We start from the raw sequence: 22,351 nt of genomic DNA on the forward strand, positions 1-22,351 counted from the left end.
CAGGACTGTCTAATATTGCTTACCTGGATTGGTTAGAAACGCTAATGTCAAGGGCTTCTGGCGTTTCAAGGATTAAATAAACTATGAAGCTAATATCCTCGATTTAGGATAATATAACACAGTTTGTGTTGAGCAGTTAGCTGTATGCTTCTAGTTTGCGATGCTGGAGGAGGGGTAAGAGACGTTTGCCTTTTTTTAACTGCCTAACAAGGACAGCTCAGTCCAACAACATTTCCTTTAGCCCAACATCATCCAAACAACTAGCTAACCTTCCTGTCACAGCAGCTAGCAGTGGTGAAACAAGTAGGCCCAGGCTACTCAGAGCTTTTCTGAAGTAAAGTGGCAATACTTCTATGCTACAGTGTAGACATACTTTGTTACAAGTAGGATATCTGAACTCAAAATCCAAAAGTAGCCTCCTCAAATTTTAGCATCATCAAATACCGATAGTAAAAGTAGGCTACTCATTATGTGGCTTATTTCAGAATAATATGATTAGTTATGCTAAAGATGTTCGTTATATTATAATTTGAAATGTGTTGACAGTATTTCTTAAATATGTATTTAATTGTGTGTATTCTATTTTTATTTTATTGCAAATTCTTTATTTGTGAACACCTAAACCCCAAAAACCAGATTCTGATAACACTGGATTGATGCATTCATCAATTTAATAGTGCAGCTGGTAAAGGAGGAGCTCATTCTAATGACTGTTTAATTTTTTTTAACACATAATAGTATATCAGAAGGCAATGGTGTATTTACATTTTGTATGAATATTCTAACTCTGCAAAGTAACTAAAGATGGTAAATATTTTTCAGTTTAAAGTATTTTGCTTTATACATCTTTAATTAGCTATGTTGACCATCTTTGTCAATGACTGCATCTCTGTACGCTGGCTGTATGCTATACAAATATTGTTACTTGATTGTGTTAAATATTTGCGTACGAAATACAGTGAAGTAGTAGGTAGCATAAATGTATCTCCATGCTAAATTCCATTTATGTCTCAATGTCAACATGTCCCAAAAATGTCTGAAGTTAAACCACAGGTTACTCATGGAAAACAAAGTGGGACGTTAAAAATGTCCAATCCAGTTAAAAAATTGAGACAAGGAGAAAAATCGCTCCTGAAATCCAGAGAATTACAGAGAAAGTAAGCCACTTCATCTCCTCCTCACACTCATTTTAAAGTCTGTAATGTCATTAAAAAATAACCCCTCATATGACTAAACCAATTCACCTGATGAAGCCTGTTTTCTAGGGCGTCTCATGATCTCAGGAGGCTCCAGTCCCTGCTCGCCAAAAGCATTCCCAGGCAAGAGGTGAACAACAACACATGAGGCCACGCCATGGCTGAGTGTCTAGACTAGGGGTGTCAAACTCAAATACACAGTGGGCCAAAATTAAAAAATCGGTACTAGTCGAGGGCCGGACTGGTTCAATGTTTATTGCAAAACGTATTGAAATGAACGTATTGCACATATTAAACCTGGAACTAACAAAGCTTAAATTATTGCCTATAAAAACAACATTAAACATTAAATAATCAGTTGCATTAATTTCTTATGGCTCTATCTGCAGCTTTACTGGAGTCATTTCTTATCAGTACATTTTTCCACAGGCCAACAACAGCTTCAAAAAAACAATTCCCCTAAAAAAAAAAACCATGCCCTGTTGTCACAAGAAACAAAGTGCAGAAGGAAACATCCATTGAAACTCAGTGTGCTGCTCTGTGATGCTAGCTCAAGCCAGATACTTGGCATCTCATCTTGGGTGCAAGTTCATCAATGTTTGGGGTCAGGCTCTGAGCTGAGGAAACCCTCAGGGTTGAGTGAAGGTGTGCGTGCAATATACCGGCGGGCCAGATCTAATAGTAATTAGAAATTATCCTGCGGGCCGAAATTAAATTCACCACGGGCCTGATTTGGCCCCCGGGCCTTGAGTTTGACACATGTGGTCTAGACCTTTCGATAACATTACAAACCATCTCATATTTCTTCTGGTCTGTGTATATATTGTAGTATGAGACTCCCTGTGTTGCAGGTGGCCGCGCTGAGTCACAGTAAAGCATGCAGCAGTGGAGTCAGCAGATCTCAAGGCCTGCATGCTCCAAAAGATACCAGCAGACAGAGGAGTGAGAGTGACATCTCCAGCGAAGCATCTGAACTGGAAAAATTCAGGTTTTTATGCTTAGGGAATTGTCTAAAAGAATTCCACATTACTACCTTTATCCTTATTTTATATCTCAAATTATAATTTACAATATACTATATTATGTTTTAATATGTTCTCTGATCTTTTATTTCTTTATTATGTTATGTCATTTATTCATATTTAATCTACGTACGTTAAGTACCATTACTATATATATATATATATATATTTTACTATTTTATATTTTGTTCTTTTTTTTGTTTTATGTACCTCTCATTATCACTTCTATATCTATCTCTATTACTCTCTGCTTCAACAAATGAATTCTTATCGTATTTTTTTACCAATTCATTTTGCATTTTAAAGTTACATTCACTTGTTTTGAACAATAGAACTACAGAACTTCTTGAATTATGTTTTTGGTAGCTTTACATTCAATATAATATTGATTTGAGGAATCAGAGTCTGTACCACTGTGGACCTTATTATATTTACGTTAATTTTCCAGCATCACATACAGAGACCAAAGATGTTTCAGCAGCCACCCATTGCAGAAACTCTTCTCTGAAATCCTAACGTCTTTGGTGAAGAACAGACTCTGCAGGTAAAGTGTATTTGATTTACTGCAGGTTTTTTTATTTCTTATGTTAAGCTAAGTGACACTGTTTTCTCCTTCTTCAGTGACTGGATTGACCATGCTCTGCCTGAGTCTGTCCTCAGAGTTCTGATCTGTCTACGATTACTGATTAGAGATCCTCACCATCAAGTAAATAAACTTTCATTTTTCATATTTTATCTTGAATTGTGTGAAGACTTCATCTGTATAAGAAGAAACTGTCTCTTATAACTGCTTTCTTTTAGAAAATCCTCCATCAGCTCCAAGGCATCAATTTACTTGCCAGGGTAAAAGCTCTCCAAGATGTTCTTCACATGCCTAAACAAGCTGTGTTTTGTGATTTATCCTTACATATCTCATGACATCCCCATTTTTCTCTTTCAGTATATGGAGCATGTCACTGTCATGTACATATCGTGTGGTGAACAGGCGTTTGCTGTGCAGAAGCTGGTCACAATGACCTGTGAGTAATCAATCAAACTAAATATCAAAACACTGATAATATGAGCCTAGTGTACATTCTCACTAATGCTGCCTTTGCTGATTTCCCTGCAGACATGTTTCAGAAGCTGTCTGCCGTTGAAGATCAAAGAGTCTGGGTCATAGATAGCGGCGCTCACAGGGTGAGTGATAAGTAGAGATAAGGTTATCTGTGATTATGTGCTGTTTTAAATGATATTTATGTCTGGGATAAACATGCTATAAATAAAGTTATTCCTGGTGGTGCTTGTAACTCAATATATGTTGTATATTGAATGTATTGGTGCTAGTTTAGAATTTAGTTGTTATAATCTATTACATATTGTTTTATTCAGCACTAGGGCTAAAGGTTGACAATGTTGGCCAGCATGTCCATCCAGCACTAGTCTTAGCTGTTTTTCCCTAAATCTATCTAATTTTCTCTAGCACCAACATGTGGCATGTCATTATACAAACAAGGCTTACATTTAATGCACACATTGCCATGGAAATCCCAGCTCCCCAGAGAATGAACATTTTCCAATTTAGACACATTATGACCTTCTTATTCCAGACCACCAACGGTTGAAAATGGGAAATTTAGAAACTATATCATATGTGGATAATAGTAGGCATATTTTAGGGTCGAAAAATATATGCAAATATTTACTCTCAGTTTTCAAATGAACAATTCATAGAGTGGAAGTGCATATGTTGCACATTCTTTGTGAGATGCGTGACCATATTAGGATATCCTTTTATTGTAGCATGATGGTCTGTGGGTGTCTCTGCCCTCAGTTTCTTATCTCGTATTCCTCTACATGTAATAATAATAAATGATATCTATATAGTGCCTTTCAAGGGACCCAAGGTCGCTGTACATGGTGGACAAACAAAACAAACAGACAATCAACGGGCAAACCAAATAAATAAATAAAGGAAGCCAGTGGACCAGAAAAGGGCTAGGGCCCGAAGGCCAGGGTGAACAGGTGTGTTTTTAGTGATAATTTGAAGATGTCCAGGGAGGCAGCATTACGGATCTCGGCAGGAAGTGCATTCCAGAGGGTGGGGGCCGCAACACTGAATGCCCTGTCACCAACAGTTCGGAGGCGAGAGCGGGGGATGAAGAGCAGGCCCGTGTCTGAGGACCGCAGACTCCGAGAAGGGGTGTAGGGATGGAGGAGGTCCAATAAGTACTGGGGGGCGAGGGTATGGAGGGACTTGTACGTGAGGATGAGTGTTTTGTATTGAATCCGGGACTTGACCGGCAGCCAATGTAGGTGGATGAGGGTGGGGTGATATGGTGCCATGGCTTGGTGTGGGTGAGAAGCCTGGCAGCAGAGTTCTGGACATATTGGAGCCTATCCAGGGTTTTGCTGGGAACCCCGGACAGGACTCCATTGCAATAGTCCAGACGGGATGTAATGAAGGCGTGTACCAGGGTTTCTGCCACAGAGTCAGAGAGAGAAGGCCGGATTCTGGCAATGTTTTTTAGGTGGTAGAAGGCGGATTTGGTGACAGCTATGACATGCGCTTGGAAAGAGAGGGTGGTGTCCAGGATGACTCCCAGGTTACGGACTTCAGTGGACGGGGAGATAGAGCAGCCGTCAATGGAGAGAAGCAGGTCTCCAACCTTCTGGAGCTGCGTCTTGGGAGCCACAATCATGAGCTCTGTTTTATTGCTGTTGATTTTGAGCAGGTTTGATGACATCCAGTTTTGTATGTCCTGTAGGCAGTTGACAAGGGATTGAGGGGGGAGCTGAGTCGACGGTTTGGTGGAGAGATAGAGCTGTGTGTCATCAGCATAAGAGTGAAAGCTGAGACCATGTTGACGGATGATTTGACCAAGTGGGAGCATGTAGATATTGAATAGGAGGGGTCCAAGCACAGAGCCTTGAGGTACACCTTGGTTGACTGGGGCGGGAGGGGAGCTGCAGTCACTGATGGTGACAAAGTTTTTCCTGTTAGACAGGTAGGACTCGAACCAGGCAAGAGCTGTGTCACTGAGGCCAAGGTAGTCAGACAGGCGGCTGAGGAGGATGGAATGGGATATGGTATCGAAGGCTGCTGAGAGGTCCAGGAGGATGAGAATGCTGATGAGGCCAGAATCAGATGCGATGAGGAGGTCGTTTGTGATTTTGATGAGGGCAGTCTCAGTACTGTGATATGGTCTGAAGCCAGACTGGAGGGGTTCGTAGAGCTCATGCAGTGACATGTGGTGTTGCAGTTGTGCGGCAACTGCTCTTTCCAGGATCTTGCTCACGAATGGGAGGTTTGAGATCGGCCGGTGGTTGTTGAGGTCCTCCGGGTCCAAGCCAGGCTTCTTCAGGATTGGAGAGACTGAGGCAGTTTTGAGGCAGGGTGGGACTGTGCCAGAAGACAGGGACAAGTTCACAATGTCAACAATGATGGGGCAGATGGTGGATAGAGCTACCTTGACCAAGGCTGTGGGCATGGGGTCAAGAGAGCAGGTCGATGTCTTGGCCTTAGTAACCAGCTTGGTAATTTGGATGACATCCACTGGGGAGAAGGTGGAGAGGCAACACCTAGGTGGACGAGTAATACCTTGTGGCTGGGGTGCGGTTAAAGTAGGTGGGGGGCCAGGCACCAGAAGCTGCTGGTGGATGGAATCAACTTTTGCCTGGAAGAAATCCAGAAACTTCGAGCAGAGATCAAGAGCACCTGGGGGATGGGGGGGATCAAGGGGGCGGAGAAGCCGGTTTATGGTTGAGAACAGCATTCTCGGTTGGGATTGTTGGATGCCAATGAGGGTGGAGTAGTAGGAAGACCTAGCCAGGGAGAGGGCTTCTTTGTAGACCTTTACATGGTCCTGGTATGCTTCGCGGTGGACGGCGAGGTCAGTTCTTGTTTTGAGTCTCTCTAGCCGACGACCAGAAGCCTTCAGGGCGCGGAGTTCAGTGGTGAACCAAGGGGCCGAACGGGTGAAGGAGACAGTCCGGGTTTTGAGGGGGGCTAGAGAGTCAAGGCTGAGGGATAAAGCTGAGTTGTAGCGAGCAACCAGGCCATCCACAGTGGTGGTAAGGGGAATGGAGGCTAGGTGGGCTGCTATCATGCTGGTCAGGGCTGGTGATTTTGTGTTTCTGAATGTGATGGTGCGTTTTGCACGCTGAGTGGGCAGGGGGACAGGAACAGTAAAGAGTATGGCAAGATGGTCCGCAACAGCTAGGTCCAGGCACTGGAGATGGGAGGGAGGGGTGCCTATAGAGCACACTAGGTCCAGCGTGTGACCTTTGGTGTGGGTGGGACCTTGGACGTGCTGTGTGATGTTGAAGCAGTCGAATAGTGTGAGAAATTCAGAGGCAAAGGTGCATGTACTAGAGTCGACATGGATGTTAAAGTCACCAAGCAGTAATGTGGATGGAGACCTGGAGCAGTAACATGTAATGTACTTTGTGGAGAAAGAGTTAATTATTTACTTCAATCAACCATTCATAGACCTTGGTGAAGCTCCTCTCAACAACAGATAGCAGTGTGCTGCTGGGGGCCCTGCTGGCACTCACCACTTTGGCTGAGAGGTAGGCAAATACTTTCTTTAACGTTGTAAATACACTTTTGATTTCATCTGTGATAAGCCTTTGTTTTCTGCAGCCCAGAATGCAAGGAGAAGATTGGCGAGCTACCCATTGTTGAGAACCTACTTCTAATACTGCAAGAATATGACCTGCTTTCAAAGAGGTAAGAAATGTTGGTTGATTTGAAAGTAGTGGGAAACATACTTTATTTATGTTGATAACCTACCAAAAATCTAGCCAAACAAATCAAGTGTCTGCATTTGTGTTCATCCCTGTTCCCATGTTGTGTCACCTGCAAGTGCACTGCAACACATTGCTTGGGATAGAACAAATGACCCTTTATACTGAATAATAATCAATTCTTTATTTATACATGTGTGGTGCAGCTAGAAAGCGATTCCAAGAATCTACCTTTGAATACAAGGAAACAAGAAAGGTTAGAGTGAACCTGATGTTTCCTCCAGAATGGGTGCGGAGCTGCTGAGGCTCCTGTCTCCGGTGTGGCAGGTGAGGGAGCAGCTGAGGGGGCTGGAGGGTCTGCCGGTGCTGCTGAGCCTGCTGAACGCTCAGCACCTGAAGCTGCTGTGGAGCGTGGCCTGGGTCCTGGTCCAGCTCTGTGAGGACCCCGACACCAGGGCGGAGATCCGGAGCTGGGGCGGGGTGCAGCAGCTTCTCCGGCTGCTCCACAGGTTTGTGAGACAATTAAAACATTTTTGATAATTATATGAATTCAATTCAATAGTCCATGTTAAAGGGATTTTGTGATCTTAAGATGTCCCACCTTCAATTCAGTATAGTTGTTTAATTAAGCTGGGGGACTCTGAGACAATACAAAAAAGAATGATTAAATCAGACCAACAGAGGCCAAGATACTGCCTTGACTGGTAAAAGTCAAGCTCCAAATACAACAGACCCTACATTTCCCATAATGAAACTCGATAGCATCTTTTATTAAAATTGTTCATTTGTTAGCTTTTGAGACTTCCATTTTATCTGTATGCAAAGACATCAACAACAGGGGGTTGTTTGTTGCATAATGGGAGTTGTGGGATCAAGTGTTTTTGCAGCATCTATGTATTGATTTATATTTTTTTATAAAATATGACCATTCTGTGAAATATGAGTAAACTATGATAAACGAGTTATACAACTTTCTGGAAGTACGCTTCTAAATTCCTGCAATACCCGAGAGTATTCTTAAAAGGTTCAGGTTTAAACTGCCTCATATTTAACGAGCCTTTCTGTCTTTTCTTCCCAAGTTTTACCTCCAATTATTCCTAACAGCTAATGATGGAGGGTTCAACTACAACTGAGTGCAGAACATTGCCATTAAAAAGCGTACTAAAACAAATTAGATAAAAGTGCTTTAATTTACATTAATTGGTATTGTGTAATACAAAATGACTCTCCCAGTGACAGGCAGTTCATCTGTGACCGCTCGTCCATCGAGACGCTCTCCAGCGCCAACGCAGCCGGCCGAATCCACAGAGAGCACATCAGAGAGGAGCTGAGCCCTCAGGAGGAGGAGGACAACACCATGGCCCTGCAGTCAGGTCAGGGACAAGACACGTTATTACACACACTGCACATAAAGTGTTTAATCTAGGGTTTCTTGAGATTTAGAAATCACCCAGTCTCTGTCCTGTAAATAATTTAGTACGGTTAAAAAGGCCCATGTCCTTGCCTCTGCCGAGTAAATCCTTGTCCCCGAGGAGTTGTATCGGTTGCTCAGAATGTCAACAGCCTTTTCCTGAAGTGAAATTACACACCACTGAGAATTGATTGACTTTATCTATGATTTAGAGGAAATTGTTGGAGCTGTTTCCGAATGTCTACAGACAAGACTATGAAATAAAACAAGTTTGGTTAAACACAAACATGTTGTTATGTCTCTCCCAATACAAGATAAACTTAACAGCTTACAATCTAAAGGCAACTGGTCCAAGTGTGTGTCTTCCTGTGGTTTTGGGGGTCCGTTATTAATGGTCATCATCATAACGTTCGTAATATTCTCCAAGACTATTGGATTGTATTTAAGGGTTCTTAAATTAGGCTTTTCCATATCCTCTTTAATCCCTTTCCAGCCTGCTGTACGGTTCTGACTGAGCTGAGTCTGGATGACACATCTGCTCACCACATTGTGCAGGTATGGAAACATACACAGAGAGCACTACAGTTCAGAGGATTGGAGTGAATATGTTCACCATCATATCAAATCACAAGGTTTTAAATATTGTGTGAACTAAACGTGACAATCTTTTCTTAGGAAAATGGGGTCTATATAATCGTAAAGTTGATTTTACCACAAAACCAAAGACCGAAGCGCACATCTTTACAGGTATTTGGCTTGATGTAGGAATTAAATTACATAATATTGTGGATGTAGATCATGTAACCTCTTAAAACCCGAGGTCACCGAGCCTTCGCAGCAGCTGGCCCTAGGCTCTGGAACAGTCTGCCCCTCCATGTGAGGTCGGCCCAGACCATAGGGGTTTTTAAATCCTCACTAAAGACACACTTCTTCTCTCTGGCCTTCTAGTCAGAGCTGAGTACGACACCTGACATTTCCCTGTGTTTTAGTTTTTTATATTTCTGTTGTGAATTATTGTCTTTTATTGTGATCGTAGTAAAGTGTTTTTATTACATGTACAGCACTTTGGCTCGACCAAAAATGGCTTTTAAATGTGTTATATAAATAAAAGTTGATTTGAATTAAATTAACACATCTGTACATTTGTTTGCATTTTGACAGTGCTATGCATTTCGGACCCTCCGGTTTCTCTTTAGTGTGGAAAGAAACCGACATCTGTTTAAGAGGTGATGTTATATCATTAAGGAAAAAAAGAACATGTATTGCCTTTCGTTCATTTCATACATTAATCTTCCAAATGTAGCTATTTTGGGAAATCTGTTTTGGAAGAATTCTCTTCACATGTTCCCCAGTGCTGTTATGTAATCTCTTATCCATTTCAGACTCTTTCCCACAGACCTCTTCGAGTTGTTTATTGATGTTGGACATTATGTGCGGGACCTCACGGCCTATGAGGGGCTGCAAACCAAAGTTTCACTGTACACTGTAAGAGAACAGCTTCTAAATGGATTCCACTGTTTATGTTGCAGTTTCTGGCTTTCAAATAAAAATATTACTGTGATTAGACATGAATAAAACTATAAAGTTTGACAAGGAGGATTATTTACCTTGCAAATGGATGGATTTCTGTGTATATGTGATACAGGAAGAGGAAGTGGACAGTCTAAAAGAGAGCATAGAGACTGTGGACCAGAACCGACCTCCCCTTAAAGTCATCAACGGTTACTCCATACTGGACCATCTGGGCACCGGCGCCTTTGGAAGCGTCTTTAAGGTACGACTAACATCCTTGGACAATTACGTTTCTTTGTGACACAATACAAGAGTTTAGGTGTTTCATATCAAGTTTCTTTGGCTCCAATAAAACAATATTTATACTCTATGACAGGTCCGAAAGCAGAGTGGCCAGAACCTCCTTGCTCTGAAAGAAGTGAACCTCCATAACCCAGTGTTTGGCAAAGACAAGAAGTCGAGAGACAGTAACGTGGAGAAAATAATCTCTGAGCTCACGATCGTCAAAGAACAGGCAAATTAATGTAGTGACTGACACACTATTTTACAGCCAAGAACAGCCGTGGTTTGTGTATTTATGTATTCTTTGATTCTCCTTCTTTAGATGATGCACCCAAACGTTGTTAAATATTACAAGACATTTTTGGAAGGTAAGGATCATTTTAGCTGAAAGCTTTTAAAAGAAATGAATACAACAAAAGTTCAAAGCCTAAATAACATTTGTTTTAGGCGACAGGCTGTACATTGTGATGGAGCTGATCGAGGGAGTGCCACTGGCTGAACATTTCAACTCTCTGAAGGAGAAGCAGCAGAAATTCACAGAAGACAGACTTTGGAATGTTTTCATTCAGGTAACAGTTCTCCTTTTTGGGAAATCTTCACCTGGTTAAGTATTAAAAAAACACAACATATTGAATACTGTCTTACAAACTGGTCGTTTGCTTGTGCCACGAACCTGAAACCAATAGAACAGCTGTACAAGAGAGCTATCAAGGTGTTTGACAGAAAGCCTTATTCATACCACCACTGTACCATCCTTGAAAAACACAATTTCTTGAGTTTTGACCACTTAAGTCTTTTAAAAGTATGTGCTTTATTTATAAATGTTTACATGGACTGCCCCCCCCCCCCCCCCCCCTTAGGGGAATTCATCCACAGAAAACACACTGGACGCTGCACTAGGTCAGAAACCAGAGGAGACTGTGAAGTCCACCGCAGACGGACCACTTTTGGACAACATGTCCTTTCCATTAAAGGCAGCTCATTGTGGAATAGCCTCCCAACTCAGATACGGATTGTCCCACTCTCAAAGGTTTTAAAGGTCAACTCAAAGAATGGTTAAGAAACAAACAGATGTGCAATCACCGTTAAATGCACTTTAACACAGGGGTATCTTCTCTCGCACTTTAGGTAGCTCTTGTATCTTCTCTTGCACTTTATATGTCGTTGCTGTTAGATTATATTACCATGTGATAAATACTTGGGTATGTTGCTCTTGCTCTTTTGCATATCAGGTATTTGTTTTTGCTATGTTTGTAACATGTCATTTTCTTAAATGTTTTTATGTGAGAGACTGCGGATGGAAATGAACTCAAAGCTAAATCTGGCACTATTACGCTTGACCAGTGGCGGCGCCAGAGATTTTCTCTAGGGGGTGCTGTGGGGTAGCTTGACGTTTCATAGAGGGTGCTCAAACATTAAGGGTTTCCCATTAATGCACCAGCGCTACTGTTGAATTTTCTACTGCAACACTCCCCACACGCACACACAGTGTACCCGCGACTGTTACAATGAAGGCTCGATAATCAGCTCACGGCATATAGGTGTAAGCAGGGGTAAAGTGCTATTTTTACAAGTGTGGGGTGGACCTCACCTCCTCAGTCAACACATCCTCACTCCCAGGTCGGCCTATGTTGACGTTATGTCAAGTCCCCTGTCGGCTTTTTCCAACGCAAGGGGGGGGGGCCTTAGCGTCCATTTTCAACGCAAGGGGGGGGGGGGGGGGGCCTTAGCGTCCATTTTCAGCTTTCCGGGATGTCCATATGCTTTTATGGACGCTCATGGAAGCACGGCGTTCGTTTGTGTCGACTGCCCTTAAAGGCAATGTGAGCGTCCATTCTCATTGGATAACGGAGAATTGTACACCCGGAAGTAAGTATTCCCCTTACTGTCGATTGATTTTACAGTGATATCTGCACTACTCATCGACTAAAAAACACCAGATTATCCTTGTTAATTACACAACATTGATTGGTTTAAATTGTGTGCAATGCTTTTGTATTTTTCCCCTTCGATTCGGAGAAACAAATGTTTTTTCGGAGTAAAGGATGGCAGAAGACACTACACTACCCAGAATCCCCAGCTATCGTTTGGACTACACCATGTGCTCTGTTTGACAAACCCCGTGATAGTCCTCAAGCTCTGTGATTGGAGAGTGTGCTCCGAGGGTTACGCCGAGCCTCGAACAGCACTTGAAATGGGATGGAATCACGGCAGACTGTCCAAAACTGGATTTGAACGGGTCCACCGCGTCCCCCCTCCCCCACCCCGTCCCCAGAACTACAAATGCTGGCTATTCTGTTTCGCAACATGTTCTGTATCTATGGCACGTCTCTACTGGGAGTTGTAGTTTTAAAAGACGTTTTCGTATTTCCCATAATAAGAAGTTGCCAGTATTAAACTGTGTACATCCCTGGAGGTTTAGGGGATAGGAAACACTCACATTTAAAACATATAATTAATAAATGGGTGAAAATTGCTTGTGCCCATAATGGGCAGCATTAATATATATATATACACACATGCCAGCTAAGGTCAGAAGAGCTTTATTTAACAGCTGGTCTTATGTTTGTGACCCCTGTTGTTAATTGATAACATTAAATTACATTACATTAATTGATAAGCCTGAAACATGCACTTGTTAAGGTTCAGAGGCACATTTTGCAAATATGGCAGTAGCCATCGATCAGCTTAAGATAAGATATACTTTATTGATCTCAAGTTGAAACATTTGCATTACATCAGCATGTGTAACAGTTAAATATGCAGTGGTGTTTATTTGTAAATCATTTAGTATAATCACACAAATTCTGTGTTTTATATTCAACAATTCTGTGTTCTTTATTTATTGATCGTTCAATACCTGACAAGGTCGGAGATGAAATATCTACATACATCTTATAAGAGTATAATACATTATGTATAATATCAGTTAAAATAAGTGCTTTAATATAGTTAACATTGCTGGAGGTACGCACAAATATTGATAGATGTCTTGTAATGCACTATTGAGGAACCTGCGACCCAAGTTTTTCATTCAATGCATAACTACACCATAGTTGTGTAGGCCTATATGATATGTCAATAAACCTTAGAAAATCTTGAAATCTTGAAAGGGATGTGCAAAATAGTCATTATATACAGTCTTTAATTAACTATTAGTAGAGAATAACGAGTAATTAATATACTTTATAGGGATCCTATTAATATCTAATAATAAAAATAATGAAATTCAATAACATGCTTTAACCACTAGGTGTCCCTCTATATCAGCTGTGCACCTTTATGGTGTAAATACAGCCTATCTACCAATTGGATCAAATATAAAAGTCAGCCGAATTAGTGTTGATACTGCAAGGAGACGTATTGTGTGAAAAGAAATGTAAGATGTTGTTTAATGGCTGATATATTTATGATCCACGTCACGTTTTCAGTTCCTCATGTTTGTCTAGAAGTCTTCTCATCAGGGCTATATAAATACAGAACTACGGCAGATATGTAATATTTAATGCCGCCGAACCATGTATTACCATGCCGTTATGTGATGACTTCCAAAGAGAAAAGCAAGCACACTCGGAATAAAGTATTATTGTATTTTTTTTTAAATGTTTTCGGTCTGTTTCCGTTATTTGTTAATGACGATGTGCTGTGAGATGTGAGACTGGAATTGCACAGGGGGAAATAACGTAGGCTATCTTTAGATGCGGATTTTGTTAAACTAATATGTTTGCGCTGTGGACCAACACTATACATTGACGGGGAAGGGGGGTAGCAATAAAGATAACACCATTAAACAGTTACACAACATAACAGAAATAATATCGATAGCAGCGTCCCTAGCAACCACCTTGGTAACAATGAAAACGTTATGGACGCAATTTCCTGAAGTAATCTTCGTAATAACTAGCAAACTAAAGATCATGTACATCCACTGCACACATAATCTGAAATAACAACTCATATTTCTCGCATCAAATGACATCAAAACGCATTTTAATGGCCAAACTAACTTTAAAATAGGCATTTTCCATCGAGAATAAAACGAAGTTCGGCCATGTTTTTTTTTCTGCAGGGAGAAATTTGAAGATCACATGACGTCAAACAGAGCACATGGTGTAGTCCAAACGATAGCTGGGGATTCTGGGTAGTGTAGTGTCTTCTGCCATCCTTTACTCCGAAAACATATTTGTTTCTCCGAATCGAAGGGGAAAAATACAAAAGCATTGCACACAATTTAAACCAATCAATGTTGTGTAATTAACAAGGATAATCTGGTGTTTTTTAGTCGATGAGTAGTGCAGATATTACTGTAAAATCAATCGACAGTAAGGGGAATACTTACTTCCGGGTGTACAATTCTCCGTTATCCAATGAGAATGGACGCTCACATTGCCTTTTAAGGGCAGCCGACACAAACGAATGCCGTGCTTCCATGAGCGTCCATAGAAGCATATGGACATCCCGGAAAGCTGAAAATTGACGCTAAGGGCCCCCCCCTTGCGTTGAAAATGGACGCTAAGGCCCCCCCCCCCTTGCGTTGGAAAAAGCCGACAGGGGACTTGACATAACGTCAACATAGGCCGACCTGGGAGTGAGGATGTGTTGCCTCAGTGGGGTCCGGGGGCATGTTTCCCCCGGGAAGATTTTTTAAAATATTATAAGTTAAAAGCATCAATCTGGTGCACTTTGAGAGCAACATTAAGAGATCTATGGATACATCTCTCAACATCCATATGACACAGAACTGTAAACAGATTTTCTATTTCTTTAAAGATATTTTACAAATCACACACCCTTTTAAAACAAACCGTTTGAGACCCACTGAGATAACTAGACTAAAGTTAACTATCTAAACACTGAGAGCCCTTTACTTCACCTGAGCTGAGGTTATCTGAGACTCTCCGTCTGACAGGAGGGAGTTCTCCCTCCACCTTGTTGTTGAAAAAGCTCCTTATATCCGTTAGCTTGGCTAGCTAGCACCAGATGCTAACCACAACGATCTCCGGTAGATACCCACCGGTGCGCGAGGCGAGCTCTCTCTCTCTCGCTCGCGCACGCACACAAAATGGCTTGTGCCACACACACACAGAGCAGAGCTTGAATGAAACACAGAGACCAGAGAAGCTACTTGTAGGCTACTCACGACGCTAGGCTATTATGTGTAGAATCCCTCTCGCTTTCAGGTGGTTTTGATTGAGTGTCCACACGTGGACGTTTAAGGACTAAAACACGATCCATCTTTCACTTTGCTGTTAGCAAATAATTTGGTGCTCTAGCTAACAGGAAGTAATTTAGCCTATGGATAGGTCAAAAATGTAATGGGTGCTGGCCATTGGCCTAATCATATCACCTGTGTTGGCTTTATGTTTTTGGTCAAACATTTGTTTGTTTCACATTTGCATTGATGTAATCAATAATGTTTCTAATTTAATAAAAAAAATAATAATAATAATTTTCAAAAAAAAAGAAGAAAAAAAAACATATTTCTTGGGGGTGCTTAGGGGGTGCTTTGGCAATCCTGGGGGGTGCTTCAGCACCCCCTAGCTCCCCCCTGGCGCCGCCCCTGCGCTTGACACATTTTATTGTTTTAAGTGTTCATTGAAAAAAACAAAAACCTTTACATGACAGAATATGAAGATATTCATCATAAGATTTAAATAATGTAAGACCTAAAAACAAACCTTTTAACTAGTGCTTTCAACTGCCAATAATTGAATTAATAATCAATATATCTTCTCTATGTTCCTTCAGATGTGTCTGGCACTGAGGTACCTGCACATGGAAAAGAGAATAGTCCACCGCGACCTCTCGCCTAACAACATCATGCTGGGGGAGAAGGACAAAGTCACCATCAGTGAGTGTCACCAGTTTATTACTCTCCCTTTCTTTTCTGATACGCTTGTAACCGAAGTCTTTCTTCTACTTTTAGCTGACTTTGGCCTCGCTAAGCAGAAACAGGAGAACAGCAAGCTAACTTCAGTGGTCGGCACCATCCTTTACTCCTGGTGAGGAAATTCATTCTGAGCATCAGGCTACTGCTAGCTAAGACTTCTCAATGAACTCTAGAATACAATCTGTTGAAAATGGTGTAATATATGTTTTCTCAAGCATCATAAATGTATTTTAGTTGTTGTGATTTGTATTGGGCAACCAAATATCTCAAACATGTGAAAATGTGTTGTAAGATAAGAAGAAGAAAATGAGAAAAATCCTCTGTGGGTGCATACCCTATAAGGAAGTATAGCAGAGCTGTTTATACAGCCTGTTAGCAACTTAGACAAACAGCAGATACAGCAGCTCAAGTGTGTTTATGGTCAGGACAACAGCTGTGTGTGTGTTCCGTTGAACATATATGCTCGCGAGGACCAATTTGAGTGGTAATCCCTGAGAGCAAGGAAAGTGGAGACTTGTTTTCAACAAGCTAAGGATGGTAAGCATTCATTTTAGGTATTGGATGCTATAGGGAATCCATTATGAGCGTCCCCTCATCAACGAATACAGTGTGTGTGTGTGTGTGTGTGTGTGTGTGTGTGTGTGTGTGTGTGTGTGTGTGTGTGTGTGTGTGTGTGTGTGTGGCCTAGCATTAGTATACTTGTGGGGACCTAAATCTGTTTACACAGTCACATGTGGGGACTCACTTCCCTTATGGGGACATAATGGAGGTCCCCATGAGGGGAATTCATTTGAGGGTGAAGAATAGGTTAAGGGTACGGGTTAGGGTTAGGCATGTGTTGGTTATGGTTAGGATAAGTCTCCAGGAAATGCATGTAAGTCAATGTAATGTCCACTGAAGTGATGTATACATGGTGTGTGTGTGTGTGTGTGTGTGTGTGTGGTGTGTGTGTGTGTGTGTGTGTGTGTGTGTGTGTGTGTGTGTGTGTGTGTGTGTGTGTGTGTGTGTGTGTGTGTGTGTGGGTGTGTGTGTGTGTGGGTGTGTGTGTGTGTGTGTGTGTGTGTGTGTGTGTGTGTGTGTGTGTGTGTGTGTGTGTGTGTGTGTGTGTGTGTGTGTGTGTGTGTGTGTGTGTGTGTGTGTGTGTGTGTGTGTGTTAGTCCAGAGGTGGTGAAGAATGAGCCATATGGAGAGAAAGCAGACGTCTGGGCTTTGGGCTGCATCCTCTACCAGATGGCCACTTTACAGCCTCCGTTCTACAGCACTAACATGCTGTCACTGGCCAACAAGGTAACATGAACACACACACATACCGTTTTTTCTCCCTGCCCTCTATTTATTGTTCTTTGCTTCTTTTAGATTGTAGGGGCCGTCTACAAGCCAATTGAAGAAGGAGCTTTCTCAGAGAGAGTCACAGATATGATCAGATGGTGAGACTTAAAGAGATATAATTATTTTTAAACGTTTGGAAAATACTACATTTTGGTCAGTTTTCTATGACGTACATTTCGTTACATCATTATTTTGTGTTTTTATTGTTATATATTAAAGTAATTTAAAATCAGTCAGTCTCCAACATAACATAGGGGTTTTCCTTTCAGGTGCTTGAGTCCAGATCCAGACCAGCGGCCCGACATTGTGGCCGTCAGCTCGAGGATCTCCGACCTCATGATGAGGCTGATGGACGGCCTCTACACTTCCCAGAATGCACTGGAAAGAAGAGCAGAGAGAGACAGGAAACAAGCGCAGAAGTACTTCCAGGAGAGGCACAAAAGCAAGATTAACTCGAACCTGTCTCAGGTAGATAGGATTTTGAAAACAAAAGTTGTAAAAAAACTGTAATTTTTTGTATTTTCTTTTCGATTTATAGATGTTGCAATCTTTGCAGGAAAAATGCCTAATAAATATTGAATATCCAACTCCACGGTCTTCTGGGGCCGGTAGTTCAAACCACAATGAGCAAGGTAACTGTCTCATACTGCACATCATTTAAAACAGACTAGGAAAGATTTGGCTTCAAATAAAATAATGACGTGTGTTTTAGATGAGGCCTCAGATGGAGATGATGAGCAATGCAACATCACTAAAGGAAAACACTACGGTTAGTGCCCATCATATTCTTCGTGAGGTTGGGTAAGATTTCGTAATTAGTTTTTAATTAGTTTTGTTTTGATCAAAGGACTAACTTCCAGTGCCCGTGTTACGCCTGACCGAAATCAGTCTAGGTAAGTATAAAATCAAAAAGCACCCATTTCTGTGTGGTCAGTGAGAACTGTGTATTGTTTCGAATTCAGGCACAGTATCAATATTTAGTCTTGTGAACAACGTATTTGTTAATGTAGCCGATGTTTGTTGATGAATAAACAAAAAACTGTTTAATCGTATCTGACACAATTGACTGATTTCCCTTTAAATTCTCCTCTCATCTCAGTGGGGATTCTGCTGCTGCCAACATTAAACCAAGACCAGGTGCATATTCAACCGAATGTGAAAGCTCTACACAAAATAACTTTAACCTGTTAGACCCCAAGCCTGTTTTTCAGATCTCAGGCTCGAAAATGACATTTCCAGAACAAATGACCATAACTACACTTCTAAAAGGGGAACATTTATAATCTTTTCTCTCAAAGTAATGATAAACCTGTGAGTTGGATGTAGAAAAGTCAGAATCAATATAGATGTTTTTTACTTTAAAGAAAATTCAGATTGAACATAGTAAAAAACTGTAAATAATAGTGTCCGTCCAAAAATTCTTTTTTACTTATAGTGAAAACTACCCTTGGATGATGGGTTAGTAGACTAAAAGCTTCAGGAATCCAAAGTACAACATATAATAAGTACCCTGTATCAATTTTGTGTCTTCTCACGATGCGTATCGATGGGTTGGATGTGCAGAAAAGATAAATAATAAGGGTTTTATGAGTGAGTTTCTGTGCAGTAATCTGTTAGCATTTTTCGCTCGTTGCTAATTCAGAGGCTCAGCGTTAGCATTGTGGGTTTACAAAAAAAAAAAAAAAGATCAGTTAGCTGAGTTTCTTCCCGCTACATGGACATAAAACATTCATAGTTTATTACATCTTAAGAGGCCCTCAGATACTTTTGCTTGCAGATGTTGTGATTTCGGCCCCTTCGCCGGGTCCGTGGGGTTTAAGAGGTTGAGCAGACGTTCTAAAAGTTTAGCCTGAGTCCCCCTGTTTGTCTGTGGTTTTGCTCTTACCTCAGTGTTAGCAGGGATCTGTGTTTCCCAGAAGAAAGTCCGGCAGATTGATGATCCCATCCAGAGGCTCCTCGTGCAGCTGCACAAAATTATTTACATCACTCAGGTACAGTAACATAAGATTTGTTGTTAGGTCGTATCAATGTTCAGTTTAACGCTGCAAACATATCTCATCAGTCCAAATGTGTCGACTGTTTAGCTTGTTTTTTCCATTACAAATGCATCACAAACTTAAAACCACATGGCCATCAAGCGCCAACACAATCAACCTGACTCAGAAATAGTACTTAAATGCAAATATGAAATTACGATTTAAAAAAGGTATTCCCTTTTCTTTTCTTTTTTTTTAAATCGACAGCTTCCACCAGCTCCGCACCGCAACATCAAACGACGTGTCATTGAAAGATTTAAAAAGTCTCTGTTCCACTTTGGGAGTGATCCATACAACCTGAAAGTGCAGCTCAGCAAGGTTTGTCAACTTACCCAACATGGGTATGTCAACAATGTTAACTCAGACTTGCTGCAATTTAGCACTTGATTTATTTATTATTTGTGTCTGACAGTCAGGCCACAGCTCAATCTGATGTAATGTATTATCCATGTTTATTATTAGATAAAGGTGTTAATGTGTACATGAGGTACATTATTTTATGTTTTATTTCCGGAGAGTGTTGCCGCCCCCTAATTAAAATGAGGATGTCCTTCCCGTTTCCCTGCAGCTCCTCCAGGCCTCTCCAGAGCTGATGGAGTTAGGCTCAGCCTCTTCAGACTGGTGGCCTCTGCTCCACCACTTCTCAGGAGAGGCTAATGCTGACAGCTCAGGTACAGCGATATTTAAAATGTCCACAGCTACAACAACACTGCAGCTTCTTTGACAGATCTACTCTTACCCTTAAGCTCAAATGAGAATATGTTTGGAGCGTTTTGGCAATTTCAGCTTTACTTAAACTACTTCTAGTAAATCTGGTTGGTAAGCAAACCTTATGAAAATTCAAAGTAGTGCCCCTGAGGACATTTCTTGTTTAAATTGTGATGCCAATCTGCTTTCCTCTCTGCTTCTGACAGATGACGGGAATCTTAAAGACGGAGTCACCTATCAGCAGATGCAGGTCTGTTTTTCTAAGAAGGCAATCTGTATTTTTCTGAAAAAACACTCATTATGTCCACAAAAAAAACCTTGTCTGTAAAACTTTTTGGGGAAATATACTTATTCAATCTTGGAGTTATTGATACCACTTAACATTTATTTCTATTAAATGCTAGCTACATCCAGGAGCAATTGTCTTAGCTTAGACTGAAGACAGGGATAACAACTGCGGCCATTCAAGAAATAGTTCTAGCCCATCACCCCGTGAAACCCCTCCATGTCATTTTTACACTGCCGTTTTAATACATATTACACAAACATGATATGAAAGTGTGGATAAATGGCATTAGATTCAGAATTCACAATGTTACTTTTGGACAGAGCCAGGACAGCCGGTTTTCCTCAGATTCCAGTTCTAATGCTAAACTATATTTAACATCCAGAGAGGGGTATCAATCTCCTTAACATGCTCGTCAAGAAAGTGACCAAGATTTCCGAAAACGTTGAACTGTTCCATATTTAAAAAATAATGAATACATATTTGTGTTACCACACAGCAATGCAACATTATGGTTCTGTATAAGTAGGTGTCACCTTTCTTTCTCCTTCTGGATCTAATTTGACATGTTGGAATAAAAACATTTAATTTCCGCTTCACAACCATATTGAATGTCTGTCTGCCAGTAACGTGATTTCCTGTATAAATGTTTATTTTTAGGGGATCATAGAGGAACTGCTGGAGGAGAACAGCTACTACGAAGCAACCCAGCAGGTGACATTCTCCCATTATGACATTTCACAAATTTCAAGTCATGATTGTATGTAGCTTAAAATGTAGATATTTGTATGTTCTCTGCAATGGGTGATTTGTTTTTTGATCTATGGTATGACTTACTGCTGCTCTGTTCTGTTTCTTATTTTAGGATAACAGAGACAAGAGATGACGGAGGAACCAATTGTCCATATGCATCCTCAGATTTAACACAAGCAGTGGGAAAAACACATTTTATTTAAGCATGGAAGCAACGTAACTCAGAAACTAAGTATGTTCTTCTCTGTATTACTCTGCTCAGTCCATGTTGTGCTAAGGCGGCTGTAACATGGTCCATCCCTCTCAGCCTGCAAATAGCAATTCATCCATTTTTGGTTGATAAAATCTGTCACACCGTGTTTTAATGTTAACGTTAATGTTAATCACTTTCCTAAAATCCATAAATTGGCCAAAATATTTTCTGTCGATTGACTAATCGTTGCAGCAACACCACACCTCTTTGGTTCTCAGGCATTGATTATTTGTAATAGTTTAGTGGACTGTGTGAATCTATGCATGTACATATATGTGATGATTGTTATATCCAATTTGTATTTATTTCAGTCCATGAAAAGTTTATCATATCAAAGAAACAACACACTAAACCTTAAACACTATCCAAAGCTTTTTTTTCTTGTGTAAAGTTTCCCTTTTGTCAAAGAGTCTAGCTCTTTAAGTTCTCAGGACCAGACTCAACACGGTGACTGTTCAACTCCTCACTGCAGGACTGCATAACGCAGCATATGTTTCAAAATGCTCCAAATCCAAACCTTCATCTTCATTACAAGTCAAAGGTTATCATTACTGCTGTTAAAAAAATGATTAACATGTGAAATATACTGTGCTAAACTCACTGAATGTTTTTACAGTCATTTTGAAGAATGGAGGCCAGCTGCAGGGACGCTTTCATATGCACTTTGATCCATACGGGATTTATCAGTATAATCTGTAGAATAAGCTATTTCAAAATGATATACCAAATAAATTATTTATTCCAGACGATGACAAGTTTTCTCTGATCTTTGCTGTAGTGTGTGAAATGTTGCATAATGCATGCATCTGTGAATGTGAGAGTTATTTTCTGCACTGCGTTCAACTAACCAATACTCTGCTTATTTGTAAGGGATCCCATGCCAAACACATATTTGACAATCAATTAGAATTTTATAAGCATATCAAAATGTTTATTTAATATGTT

At 40.8% G+C, this 22,351-nt stretch overlaps 1 protein-coding gene across 3 annotated transcripts; it reads left to right on the forward strand.

The window, feature by feature from the left end:
* Positions 1 to 22: 22 nt before the first annotated feature.
* On the forward strand, positions 23 to 22,145 carry nek10 (NIMA-related kinase 10). Of its 3 annotated transcripts, XM_034211294.1 has the most exons (36): positions 23 to 174; positions 1,043 to 1,157; positions 1,266 to 1,326; positions 2,048 to 2,184; positions 2,667 to 2,762; positions 2,840 to 2,924; positions 3,020 to 3,061; positions 3,159 to 3,237; positions 3,330 to 3,397; positions 6,690 to 6,769; positions 6,843 to 6,929; positions 7,231 to 7,455; positions 8,180 to 8,319; positions 8,851 to 8,912; positions 9,033 to 9,104; positions 9,519 to 9,583; positions 9,740 to 9,842; positions 10,003 to 10,131; positions 10,246 to 10,383; positions 10,474 to 10,519; positions 10,599 to 10,720; positions 15,900 to 16,002; positions 16,078 to 16,153; positions 17,199 to 17,328; positions 17,398 to 17,468; positions 17,640 to 17,838; positions 17,927 to 18,002; positions 18,083 to 18,139; positions 18,218 to 18,263; positions 18,470 to 18,507; positions 19,261 to 19,361; positions 19,614 to 19,724; positions 19,975 to 20,077; positions 20,321 to 20,364; positions 21,061 to 21,114; positions 21,266 to 22,145. In XM_034211294.1, exons 2-36 carry the CDS (start codon positions 1,087 to 1,089, stop codon positions 21,284 to 21,286), a joined length of 3,138 nt encoding a protein of 1,045 aa, XP_034067185.1. In that variant the 5' UTR covers positions 23 to 174; positions 1,043 to 1,086; the 3' UTR covers positions 21,287 to 22,145. The 3 variants fall into 3 exon arrangements, 2 of the variants coding, with proteins under 2 accessions (XP_034067185.1, XP_034067186.1); XM_034211295.1 differs by lacking the exon at positions 3,020 to 3,061; XR_004568534.1 differs by lacking the exons at positions 19,975 to 20,077; positions 20,321 to 20,364; positions 21,061 to 21,114; positions 21,266 to 22,145 and having other exon boundaries at positions 19,287 to 19,361.
* Positions 22,146 to 22,351: the final 206 nt, after the last annotated feature.

Source organism: Gymnodraco acuticeps, unplaced genomic scaffold (assembly GCF_902827175.1).
Source record: "Gymnodraco acuticeps unplaced genomic scaffold, fGymAcu1.1, whole genome shotgun sequence".
Lineage (NCBI taxonomy): Eukaryota > Metazoa > Chordata > Actinopteri > Perciformes > Bathydraconidae > Gymnodraco > Gymnodraco acuticeps.